Source organism: Heterodontus francisci, chromosome 41 (assembly GCF_036365525.1).
Source record: "Heterodontus francisci isolate sHetFra1 chromosome 41, sHetFra1.hap1, whole genome shotgun sequence".
In the NCBI taxonomy this organism is placed as follows: Eukaryota; Metazoa; Chordata; class Chondrichthyes; order Heterodontiformes; family Heterodontidae; genus Heterodontus; species Heterodontus francisci.
The window spans coordinates 14253684-14266538 of NC_090411.1; the positions used below are offsets into that span (position 1 = coordinate 14253684).

At 47.8% G+C, this 12855-nt stretch overlaps 1 protein-coding gene across 1 annotated transcript in view; it reads right to left on the bottom strand.

Moving 5' to 3' along the window:
* poldip3 (polymerase (DNA-directed), delta interacting protein 3) overlaps positions 1-12855 on the bottom strand; it is a 35257-nt gene that overhangs the window by 16253 nt on the left and 6149 nt on the right. Inside the window, exons 3-4 of the mRNA XM_068019336.1 lie at positions 2829-2906; positions 288-401 (exon numbers count right to left, since the gene is read on the bottom strand). Coding sequence (XP_067875437.1) covers positions 288-401; positions 2829-2906 — 192 coding nt within the window. The remainder of the gene's footprint in view (positions 1-287; positions 402-2828; positions 2907-12855) is intronic.

Below are 12855 nucleotides of genomic sequence, written 5' to 3' on the forward strand. Positions count from 1 at the left end.
ATCCTGTGGTTACAAAACCTCCTGCCACTGGTAACAGTTTCTAATTAATCATACAATAATTCAGTACAAGAGGAGGTCATTCGGCCCATCGTGACTGTGCCAACTCTATCAAAATCCTTAAAGATTTTGGAACTCCTCTATAATCTACATGTCCCTAAAAACATGCACATCCTGGGACTGTGCCGACATTATATAGTTCAATGTATTCTCCTGCAAGAAACCATACAGGTACTTCACAACATCTCTGTGTTTGGTTCTCTGAATAAGAACGAAAGACTGTTTCTTACCCTCTTCTGAGTAAGGTGGTTTGTCACTGTGCCGATTTTCAGGGGTTTGTTTGTCACAGGTATTAAATGTATGACATCTTCCTCCTCCTCCTCCATATCCTCTTCCTCAAGAACCTGAGACAAAAATACAAACTTGAGACCACAACCAATCTCACTTCAGGAGGCTGTCTGAATACAACCAAACGGTTTACAAACCACAATCAGATGGCGTCAGAAGGGTTACTCTGAATTCACATCACAGTCTGCCTGATCGAGTTCCTCTTTTGACAGTGATTCAGCCCATAGCCCTGTCCTGGTGGTAGCTATTCAACTGGAGCAGTGTATCCCAAGCCCATTCCTTGCCCTTCTCCCTGCAGTAAAGCTTTGCACCTTCTGTGCAGGAAGTGTCTCCTCACATTACCTCCTCGTTCAATTCACAATCTGCAGTCTCTCCTCCTTTGTTAATGGTTCACCAACCACTAGAAACAATCTATTTACCCTCTCAAAACCTACCGAGAGATTACAAGTGAGCTAAAGATTATAATAAAACACTAACCAGACAGACGTCACAATGCCAGATGGAGGCGGGTGTCACTTTACTGGGTTGAGTATACTCACTGCAGTGACCTGATTCCCTGTCAGTGAAATACTCTTCGATATCTGTGACGTGTAGCCCCTTTCATGAAAGTGGAGATAACAACAGCTGACGAACAGATAACTGAGCCCTACAGACCAGGAAGGAGATTCCATCCAGCTGTGCACACAACATAGACACGCGCACAGACACAAACATGGTCATCTTGGCTGCGGTGTCCTTCAGAGTCAAATAGTTTGTTACCTCTCACTGTCAACCGTCACACCTAATAATGGTTGTTTAGATTTTGATATACAGCACTGAAACAGGCCCTTCGGCCCACCGAGTCTGCGCCGACCATTAACCACCCATCTATACTAATCCTACACTAATTCCATATTCCCACCACATCCTCACCTGTCCCTATATTCCCCTACCACCTACCTATACTGGTGGCAATTTATAATGGCCAATTCACCTATCAACCTGCAAGTCTTTTGGCTGTGGGAGGAAACCGGAGCACCCGGAGGAAACCCACGCAGACACAGGGAGAACTTGCAAACTCCACACAGGCAGTACCCAGAATTGAACCCGGGTCGCTGGAGCTGTGAGACTGCGGTGCTAACCACTGCGCCACTTTAGAGAAGGTACTGGGGGAAGTTGCCCTCCCAGTAATCGGGCCCTGTAATTCAGCAGCTAGGGGCTGTATCCCAGCAACCTGGCACTGTAATCTGGCAGACCTGTACCCACTAGTACTGTACCCCAGTGTTATACAGTGACAGACCTATACCCACCAGTACCATACCCATGTTATAAAGTGATGAACCTGTACCCACCAGCACTTTAACCCAGTGTTATAGTGACAGCCATGTACCCACCAGTATTGTACCCCAGTGTTATACAGTGACAGACCTGTCCCCACTAGTACTGTACCCCAGTGTTATACAGTGACAGACCTATACCCACCAGTACCATACCCATGTTATAAAGTGATGAACCTGTACCCACCAGCACTTTAACCCAGTGTTATAGTGACAGCCATGTACCACCAGTACTGTACCCCAGTGTTATACAGTGACAGATGTGTACCCACCAGTACTGTACCCCAGTGTTATACAGGGACAAACCTGTTCCCACCAGTACTGTACCCCAGTGTTATATAGTGACAGACCTGTACCCACCAGTACTGTACCCCAGTGTTATAGTGACAGACCCGTACCCACCAGTACTATACCCCAGTGTTATACAGTGACAGACCCGTACCCACCAGTATTGTACCCCAGTGTTATACAGTGACAGACCTGTCCCCACCAGTATTGTACCCCAGTGTTATACAGTGACAGACCTGTCCCCACCAGTACTGTACCCCAGTGTTATACAGTGACAGACCTGTACCCACCAGTACTGTACCCCAGTGTTATACAGGGACAAACCTGTTCCCACCAGTACTGTACCCCAGTGTTATACAGGGACAAACCTGTTCCCACCAGTACTGTACCCCAGTGTTATACAGGGACAAACCTGTTCCCACCAGTGCTGTACCCCAGTGTTATACAGGGACAAACCTGTTCCCACCAGTACTGTACCCCAGTGTTATACAGGGACAAACCTGTTCCCACCAGTACTGTACCCCAGTGTTATACAGGGACAAACCTGTTCCCACCAGTACTGTACCCCAGTGTTATACAGGGACAAACCTGTTCCCACCAGTACTGTACCCCAGTGTTATACAGGGACAAACCTGTTCCCACCAGTACTGTACCCCAGTGTTGTACAGTGGCAGACTTGCATCCACCAGGTGAAAACACTCCGTCCAGCGGCTGCCCCAGGTTTCAGGAGATGCAGTCTATTGATGTGCAGCTTTGTGATTTTCACACTTCCTAGTTTTACATTTTATTGAAGTCTCAGTGGACACTGTGGAGGTATGGAGCTAATGGCTCTCCCTTTCCTAGTCTGCCTGCAGTGCTGTAATACCAGCAAATGCTCACCTGGCCGGGGCCCTGGTCATTCACCACATTGATTCGCATTCCCAAGGGTTGAGACAGCACAGGAGCAACAGGTTTTTTCTGTGAAAGTGGAATGAAGACACTTGTTATTATGATAAATACAGCAGCAGCTCTGTGCAGCACGATACAGACTGGAGAAATTAAAGACAGACTTGCATTTATACAGCAACATTCACAACTTTAGAACATCCCAAAGTGCTTTATTGCCAATAGTACTTTTGTACTAGTCACTGTTGTAATGTAGGAGATGTGGCAACCAATTTGTTCACAACAGGCTCCCACAAACAGCAATGAGGTAATGATACTCTGTTCGACTGATGTTGGTTAAGGGATAAATGGTGATAGGACACCAGTGAGAACGCCCCTGCTCTCCGAAATGGTACCAAGGGATCTTTAACATCCACCTGAGACAACAGTTGCGGTTTCAGTTTAATGTCTCATCCAAATGACGGCATCTCTGATCATGTAGCCCTCCCTCAGTATTGCAGTGGAAGTGTCAACCTGGATTATGTGCTCAGGTCTCTGGTTTGGGACTTGAACCCACAACCTTCTGATTGAAGAGGCAGGAGAGCTACCCACTCAATCTCGACTGACAACCTGATATCCACAGTGACTTCTTTACAGTAACGCCCAGTAAAACTCTGACTGTAGAAGGGCCAGGCCCCTGCATAAGGAATGCCCCAGTTAATCAGGTTGAGGACCCTGCTTTTCATGGAGCTGTCCCGTCACAATTATCACCCACAGAATCACGAGTACAGGAACCGTGTTTTTAATGCTTTAAACGGTTCCAAAGCACATATACTCCTTCTCTCAGTGCTGTGATTACATATTCTCAAAACTCCAACCCCTTGCTCTGCCATGCCAAGTTTCCCCACAAAAGCTCTATTCACAGATGAACACAGGAGGCTCACAACCATCTGAGGCCCCAAGGGAGGCAAAGGCCACTCAAGGAGTCGCTCCTCCAAGCCCCTTCCTTTCTTAAAAGTGTTGACCCAAGCTGCGGTATGGCTCCCTGGGTGTTAGGGGTCCTCCCAGTCCACCCATGTGGCCACTAGGAACATAGGAAGAGGAGGAGGCCATTTAGCCCCTCAAGCCTGTTCCGCCATTCAACGTGATCATGGCTGATCTGTGATCTAATCCTGTATACCCCCTTTTGTCCCACATCCCTTAATACCTTTTGATAACAAAAATATACAAATCTCAGATTTAAAATTAATAACTGACCCAGCATCAATTGCCATTTGTAGAAGACAGCTCTAAATTCTACCACCATTTCTGTGTAGAAGTGTTTCAAACTTCACTCCTGAAAGACCTGGCTCTAATTCTTGGCTATGTCCCCCAAGTCCTAGACTCCCCAATTAACGGAAATACTTTCTATCTATTACCCTCAGTATCTTGAAAACTAATATCAAATCACCCATAATCTTCAAAATTGTAGGGAATACTAGCCTAGTTTGTGCGTTCGCTCTTCATAATTTAGCCCCTGGAGTCCAGGTATCATTCTGGTAAATCTACACCGCACTCCCGCTAAGGCCAATATATCCTTCATCAGGTGTGGTGACCAGAACTGAACACAATACACCAGGTGTGGTCTAAGCAGGGCTTTGTAAAGCTGTAGCATGATTGCTAACCCCTTGTATTCTAATCCTCTAAATATCAAGCCATATTCCATTAACCTTTTTGATCATTCTCTGTGTATTATCTATGTACATGGAACCCCTCCCCCCCCAAGCCAACCCCCGAGTCTCTTTGGACCAACGCTGTTTCCAGCTTTTCACCATTTACAAAGATGTCTCACACTTGCCTACATTGAAATCCATTTGCTGCAGTTTTGCCCATTCACTTAATCTATTAATATCTGTAATATTCTCACCTACTTCCTTTAAAACCTTGGGATGAAAACCATCTACACCTGAGGATTTTACACTTTTTAATGCCATTATTTTCTGCATTGTTGTTAATTTGCTAACATTAATTTTGGTGAGTCCCTATCCGCGTTTCAATTATTGGTGCCCAGCATGCTGACCTCTTCCTCCACTTAAATATTTATGCAAAGTAATTACTTAACATGTCTGCATTTTCTTATTTTCACTGACTAGATCACTGTTATCACCCTAGATCACTGACCACCCTTCTTTTTCCTAATAGCATTGCAAAAAATTGTGTTGATTTTGTTATCCCTTCCAAGTTGCTATTTACACTCCCTTTTTGTAGCTCTTACTATCTGTTTTTCAGCCTTTACAGTTCTTTGTATCTTCTTCTGTCAGCCTAGATGGTGTCAGCAGGCCATCTGGGGCAGCACAGCTCATCCCATTGACGTCACCACCTTCAGGAGAAGATCAGGACTCATCACATGGAGAAATGCAGATGGTAACGTGCTTCTCACCACACCCTAGTGCACCAACGCGCCAACATGCCAGACCCACACACAGCCAGCCATGCCAACATGTCAACGTACCAAACCCACACACAGCCGGAAACACCAACCTGCCAGACCCACACACAGCCGGCCACGCCAACACACCAACCTGCCAGACCCACACACAGCCGGCCACGCCAACACACCAACCTGCCAGACCCACACACAGCCGGCCACACCAACACACCAACCTGCCAGACCCACACACAGCCAGCCACGCCAACACACCAACCTGCCAGACCCACACACAGCTAGCCACGCCAACACATCAACCTGCCAGACTCTCACACAGCCAGCCACGCCAACATGTCAACGTACCAGATCCCCACACACAGCCAGAAACACCAACCTGCCAGACCCACACAAAGCCGGAAACACCAACCTACCAGCTGGCCACACCAACCTGCTCGAATCGTAGAATGGTTATAGCACCGAAGGAGTCCATTCAGCCGATCATGTCCATGCCAGCTCTCTGCAAGACCTACTCAGCTAGTCCCAGTCCCCCGTCTTTTCCTTGTAGCCCTGCAAAGTTTCTCTCTTCAGGTGCTTATTTTTTTTATTCATTCATGGGATGTGGGCGTCACTGGCCAGCCCAGCATTTATTGCCCATCCCTAATTGCCCTTGAGAAGGTGGTGGTGAGCTGCCTTCTTGAACCGCTGCAGTCCACGTGGGGTAGGTATACCCACAGTGCTGTTCAGAAGGGAGTTCAAGGATTTTGACCCAGCAACAGTGAAGGAATGGCGATATAGTTACAAGTCAGGATGGTGTGTGACTTGGATGGGAACTTGCAGGTGATGGTGTTCCCATGCATCTGCTGCCCTTGTCCTTCTAGTTGGTAGAGGTCGCGAGTTTGGAAGGTGCTGTTGAAGGAGTCTTGGTGCATTGCTGCAGTGCATCTTGTAGATGGTACACACTGCTGCCACTGTACATCGGTGGAGCAGGGAGTGAATGTTTGTGGATGGGTGCCAATCAAGCGGGCTGCTTTGTTCTGGATGGTGTCGAGCTTCTTGAGCTGCATCCATCCAGGCAAGTGGACAGTATTCCATCACACTCTTGACTTGTAGATGGTGGACAGGCTTTGGGGAGTCAGGAAGTGAGTTACTCGCCGCAGGATTCCTAGCCTCTGTCCTGCTCTTGTAGCCACGGTATTTATATGGCTACTCCAGTTCAGTTTCTGGTCAATGGTGGCCCCTAGGATGTTGACAGTGGGGCATTCAGCAATGGTAATGCCATTGAATATCAAGGGAGATGGTTAGATTCTCTCTTGCTGGAGATGTTCATTGCCTGGCACGAATGTTACTTGCCACTTATCAGCCCAAGTCTGGATACTGTCCAAGTCTTGCTGCATTTCTACACGGACTCCTTCAGTATCTGAGGAGTTGCGAATGGTGCTGAACATTGTGCAATCATCAGCGAACATCCCCACTTCTGACCTTATGATTGAAGGAAGGTCATTGATGAAGCAGCTGAAGATGTTTGGGCCTAGGACACTACCCTGAGGAACCACTGCAGTGATGTCCTGGAGCTCAGACGCTTGACCTCCAACAACCACAACCATCTTCCTTTGCGTTAGGTATGACTCCAGCCAGCAGGGGGTTTTCCCCCTGATTCCCATTGACTTCAGTTTTGCTAGGACTCCTTGATGCCATACTCGAGTCAAATGCTGCCTTGATGTCAAGGGCAGTCACTCTCACCTCAACTCTTGAGTTCAGCTCTTTTGTCAATGTTTTGACCAAGGCTGTAATGAGGTCAGGAACTGAGTGGCCCTGGCGGAACGGAACCCAAACTGAGCGTCACTGAGCAGGTTATTGCTAAGCAAGTGTCGCTTGATGGCACTGTCGATGACACCTTCCATCACTTTACTGATGATTGAGAGTAGGCTGATGGGGCGGTAATTGGCCGGGTTGGACTTGTCCTGCTTTTTGTGTACAGGACATACCTGGGCAATTTTCCACATTGCAGGGTAGATACCAGTGTTGTAGCTGTACTGGAACAGCTTGGCTAGGGGCACGGCAAGTTCTGGAGCACAGGTCTTCAGTACATTTCCGGACTATTGTCAGAGCCCATAGCCTTTGCAGTATCCAGTGCCTTCAGTCGTTTCTTGATATCACTCGGAGTGAATCGAATTGGCTGAAGTCTGACATCTGTGATGCTGGGGACTTCAGGAGGAGGCCGAGATGGATCATCAACTCAGCACTTATGGCTGAAGATTGTTGCAAATGCTTCAGCCTTATCTTTCGGACTGATGTGCTGGGCTCCCCCATCATTGAGGATGGGGATATTGTGGAGCCACCTCCTCCAGTTAGTTGTTTAATTGTCCACCACCATTCACGGCTGGATGTGGCAGGACTGCAGAGTTTAGATCTGATCTGTTGGTTATGGGATCGCTTAGCTCTGTCTATCGCATGCTGCTTACACAGTTTGGCACGCAGATAGTCCTGTCTTATCAGCAAAGGCTTCACCAGGTTGATTTTCAGGTATGGCTGGTGCTGCTCCTGGCATGCCCTCCTGCACTCTTCATTGAACCAGGGTTGGTCTCCTGGCTTGATGGTAATGGTAGAGTGGGGGATATGCCGGGCCATGAGGTTACAGATTGTGGTTGAGTACAATTCTGCTGCTGCTGATGGCCCACAGTGACTCATGGATGCCCAGTTTTGCATTGCCAGATCTGTTCGAAATCTATCCCATTTAGCATGGTGGTAGTGCCACACCACACAATGGAGGGTATCCTCAATGTGAAGGCGGGACTTCGTCTCCACAAGGACTGTGCGGTGGTCATGCCTACCAATACTGTCATGGACAGATGCATCTGCGGCAGGCAGATTGGTGAGGACGAGGTCAAGTATGATTTTCCCTCTTGTTGGTTCCCTCACCACCTGCTGCATACCCAGTCTAGCAGCTATGTCCTTTAGGACTCGGCCAGCTCGGTCAGTAGTGGTGCTACCGAGCCACTCTTGGTGATGGACATTGAACTCCCCAACCCAGAGTACATTCTGTGTCCTTGCCACCCTCAGTGCTTCCTCCAAGTACTGTTCAACATGGAGGAGTACTGACTCATCAGCTGAGGGAGGGCAGTAGGTGGTAATCAGCAGGAGGTTTCCTTGTCCATGTTTGACCTGATGCCATGAGACTTCATGGGTTCAGAGTCGATGTTGAGGACTCCCAGGGCAACTCCCTCCCTACTGTATACCACTGTGCTGCCACCTCTGCTGGGTCTGCCGTTGTCGTTTCCGGTGCCTAGGTCGATGTTGGGTGGTCCGTCCAGTTTCATTCAGTTCCCTTTGAAAGCGATGAATGAATTTACCTCCAGCACACCCACAGGAAGCGCATTCTAGATCGTAACCACTTGCTGTGTAAAAAAGCTTTTCCTCATGCCATTTCGAGTGTCCTCTGGTTATCGACACTTCTGCCAATGGGAACAATTTCTCTCTATCTACTCTGTCTAGTCCCCTCATGATTTTGAACATCTCTATCAAATCTCCTCTCAACCTTCTCTTCTCTAAGGAAAACAACCCCAGCTTCTCCAATCTATCCACGTTTCTGAAGTTCCTCATCCCTGGAACCATTCTCGTAAACATTTTCTGTACCCTCTCTAAAGCCTTCACAATTTTTTCTGAAGTGTGGTGCCCAAAATTAGACACAATACTCCAGTTGAGACGGAACCAGGGTTGTACAAAAGTTCATAACTTCCTTGTTTTTGTACTCTATGCCTGTTTATAAAGATCCCACATGTCTTTTTAACCACTTTCTCAATCTGCCTTGCCACCTTCAATGATTTGTGCACATATACCCCCAGGTCTCTCTGCTCCTGCACCCCGTTTAGAATTGCACCCTTTATTTTGTATTGCCTCTCCTCGTTCTTCCAAACAAAATGCACCACTTCACACATCCCTGCATTAAATTTCATCTGCCGTGTGCCTGCCCATTCCACCAGTCTATGTCCTCTTGAAATTTATCACTTTCCTCCTCAGAGTTCATAATACTTCCAAGTGTTGTCATTTGCAAACTTTCAAATTGTGCCCTGCACACCAAGTCTAGGTCATTAATATAGATCAAGAAAAGCAGTGGTCCTGATACCGACTCCAGGAGAACCCCACTCTATAACCTTCCTCCAGTCAGAAAAACAACTATTTACCGCTACTCTCTGTTTCTTGTCACTCAGCCAACTTCTTACCCATGTTGTCCCTTTTATTCCACAGACTTCAACTTAGCTAGCAAGTCTATTTTGTGGCACTTTATCAAACACCTTTTGAAACGCCTTATATGCCACAGCAACTCCTTATATGCCTCATCAACCATCTCCCTTACCTGATCAAAACGCTCAATCAAATTCATTAAACGCGATTTGCCTTTAACAAATCGATGCTGGCTTTCCCTAATTTGCACTTGTACAAGTGACTGTTAATATGGTCTTGGATTATCGTCTCTAAAAGCTTTCCCATCACCGACTGGCCTGTATTTGCTGGGTTTATCCTTACAACCTTTTTTGAATAAGGGTTTAACACTTGTGTCATGCAGGCCCCCACCTGCCAAGAATGAGACATATTAATTTTGTCATATGAACATTAATTATAAAGCTGAAAAACATTTGCATACTAACAGACAGTGCTTGTGGAGACAAAGGAGCTATTCCCTGGTCCACTCAATCCACAATGGATTTTGATCACCAGACGTTGAAGGTGTAAGGAAGAGCATTCCAGAGACTGCTAAGGTGATACAACCTACAAAAGCCAGGACCGGTTAAACCAGCTGGTCACATGACTAACTGGCTGTTCCAGGGTTTTTTGAACGAACCACAGAGTTTTTGAACTCAAAGACTGTTGCTCCTGGACTGAGAAGATATCCTCTGTCTGCTCCCATCACTTTCTCATAAGCCTCTGAATCCACTGAGGACACGTGAACCTCAAGACAGAAAAGTCTCCTACAGCGAACAAGGTTTAAGAAGAATACTGGGCCCCAACGAAAAGCAAGATCTACCTACAATCAAGGACTCTACAGTGAGCTCAAAGAACAGTAACCAAAACCATCTTCAGATATTGCTTCAAACCTTTCCACTTAATTTCTTCTGCACTTTTCTGTCTCTATCTGCATGCCAGCATGGGTGTGTCGCGTATCCGTGGGCGTTAACCGAATTAGAGTTTAAGTTTAAGAAAGTTCAATCTTTTTTCTTTAAGCTCAAGAAAACCTGTTTGGCTGGTTTCTTTGCCTTACAATTAGAAAGCAGTGAACAAAGATTCACTAAAGGGAAGCTTAAAAAAACAGTGTGTTTAAAATTAAACCCTATTACAGTTAGACCAGGTGAAGGCTGAGAGGGAACCCTAGACCCCTATTTCACCTGGCCGTAACACTTGCAATTCTCCAGTGTTCTGGCATCACCTCTCCCCGTATCTGAGGAGGATTGGAAGATTATGGCCTGTACCTCTGCAATTTTCACCCTTACTTCCCTCACCATCCTCAGATGCATCCCATTTGGTCCAGCTCACTTATTGAGCTGAATCTTCTGTGCAACCTTCCGTGTGGCTGCTCATTTAAAGAGCCAGGGTGGACCCCCCCACCCCCCAAATCACATGGAGAGAGCTGGCTGTCTGTCTCTGGCAATGGCATCAGCTGAAGATCGCAGCAGCACATCAAGCGGCAGCGTAAGTATCATTTACTCATTCATTGTACTTCACTTCAATGCCTTTTTCCCAAACTATCCTCATTTCCCCTATGTCATTTGTATTTAGAAATCTGTCAATCTCTGCTTTAAACATACTCAATGACTGAGCTTCCACAGCTGTCTGGGGTCGAGAATTCCAAAGATTCACAACCCTCTGAGTGAAGAAATTTCTCCTCATCTCTGTCCTAAGTGGCTTCCCCCTTATTTTGAAATTGTGTCCCCTGGTTCTGGACTCCCCAACCAAGGAAAACATCTTAGCTGCATCTACCCTGTAAATCCCTTTAAGCATTTTGTAGGTTTCAGTGAGTTCACCTCTCATTCTTCGAAACTCTAGAGAACACAGGCCCAGTTTCACCGATCTCTCTTCATAGGACTGGCCTGCCATCCAGGGAACAAGTCTGGTGAACCTTCATTGCACTCCCTCTATGGCAATAATATCCTTCCTAAGGTAAGGGGACCAAAACTGCACACAGTACTGAAGGTGCGGCAGTTAAAGGTCAACCACATTGCTGTGAGTCTGGAGTCACATGTAGGCCAGAGCAGGTAAGGATGGCAGATTTCCTTCCCTAAAGGACATTAGTGAGGGGGAGGTGTGATGGGAGAAGGGGAGGGGGCGTGGTGTGTGTGGGGAGGGGCGAGGTGTGGGGGGGAGTGGGAGGTGTGGGGGAGCTGTGGGGGGGGAGGGGGAAGGAGGTGTGGGGGTAGGGGGAGGGAAGTGTGGGAGGGAGGGAGAGGTGTGGGGGAAGGTTTGGAGGGGGGAGGGGGAGGTGTGGAGGGAAGGGATGTGGAGGGGTGGGGGAGGTGGGGCGTGGAGAGGGGGGTGTGGGGTGGAGGGGGAGTTTTGAAAATAGTGCACAGGTCAGGCATCCAACACATTTCCACCTCTGGCCAGTCTTGCCGGAGGCGGGTGAGCAATGGAAGCGGCTATCTAAGTGCCCACGTGGGCAGATTCGGGTGCTGGGATCTTCCTGGTAGCAGACAGGCCCTCCGTTGAGAGCAAAGTCCTGTGGATGCTGGAGGTGGCTTGCAAGTCCTCCTATATTTACCGTCCCACCAGAGCCACTTCTGCCACCCGGGGACGGCGGCGGCTGCAGACCAGCAGGTGGAGAGGAGATTCCCTCCACAATGATGGCCCGGCAGCTGTGGCCGCAAATATACGTCCTCTGAGGGCACCTCAGCGATCTCCTGCCTGATGCAGCAACACACACCTCTCCAAGTGCGGCTGCCGGCAGAATAACGCTGTGGGCCCTCCCACTGAGCCAGCCATGTGCCTGACCCGTCCACTAACATTAAGTGGTTCTCCAGGAGGTGGCCTCTTAACTGGCTGCTCCAGTAAGATCACGCAAGCGGGCGGCCACTTTTGGTCCTGACCCTCAGAAATTCTTCAAGGGTGGTAATATTCCACCCCATAACTCCAATCTAATTTCCTGCCCTCTCTCCACGTTCCGTAACACCGTTCCCTCTCCCTTTTAAACTCCTCTGTCCGTCTAGCGCAGTGCACCCCACATCCACCTCCCTGCGTGAAATGTTTGCAGGGCTCTCTTTTAATGGGCTTAGTTCAAATTCTACTCTTCCCCCTGATTCTATAACTGCATATCTATCAGTTAACATGGCTTACCTTTCCCTAACCATGCCCACTCTCCCAAATCAACTTACACCTTTCCACACTTTACTCAGTCCACAGCAGTGGATTCTACCAATTCTCTAATTACTGAAGTTAAAGTCTCCGATTAGTAGTTACCTGGTTTGTTCTGTTCTCCTTATTTAATATCGGGTAATGTTTGCTCTCCTAATTTCTCCCACTGATATTACCCCAAAATCAGAAGCTTTTGGGAAGATTCTAACGCCTGCAGCCCCTGGTTCTTCCTCAATCTCCAGAGGAGATGTACCTTGCTGTGCATATTGCTCAATCGCCTGCAACTGGTAGGCA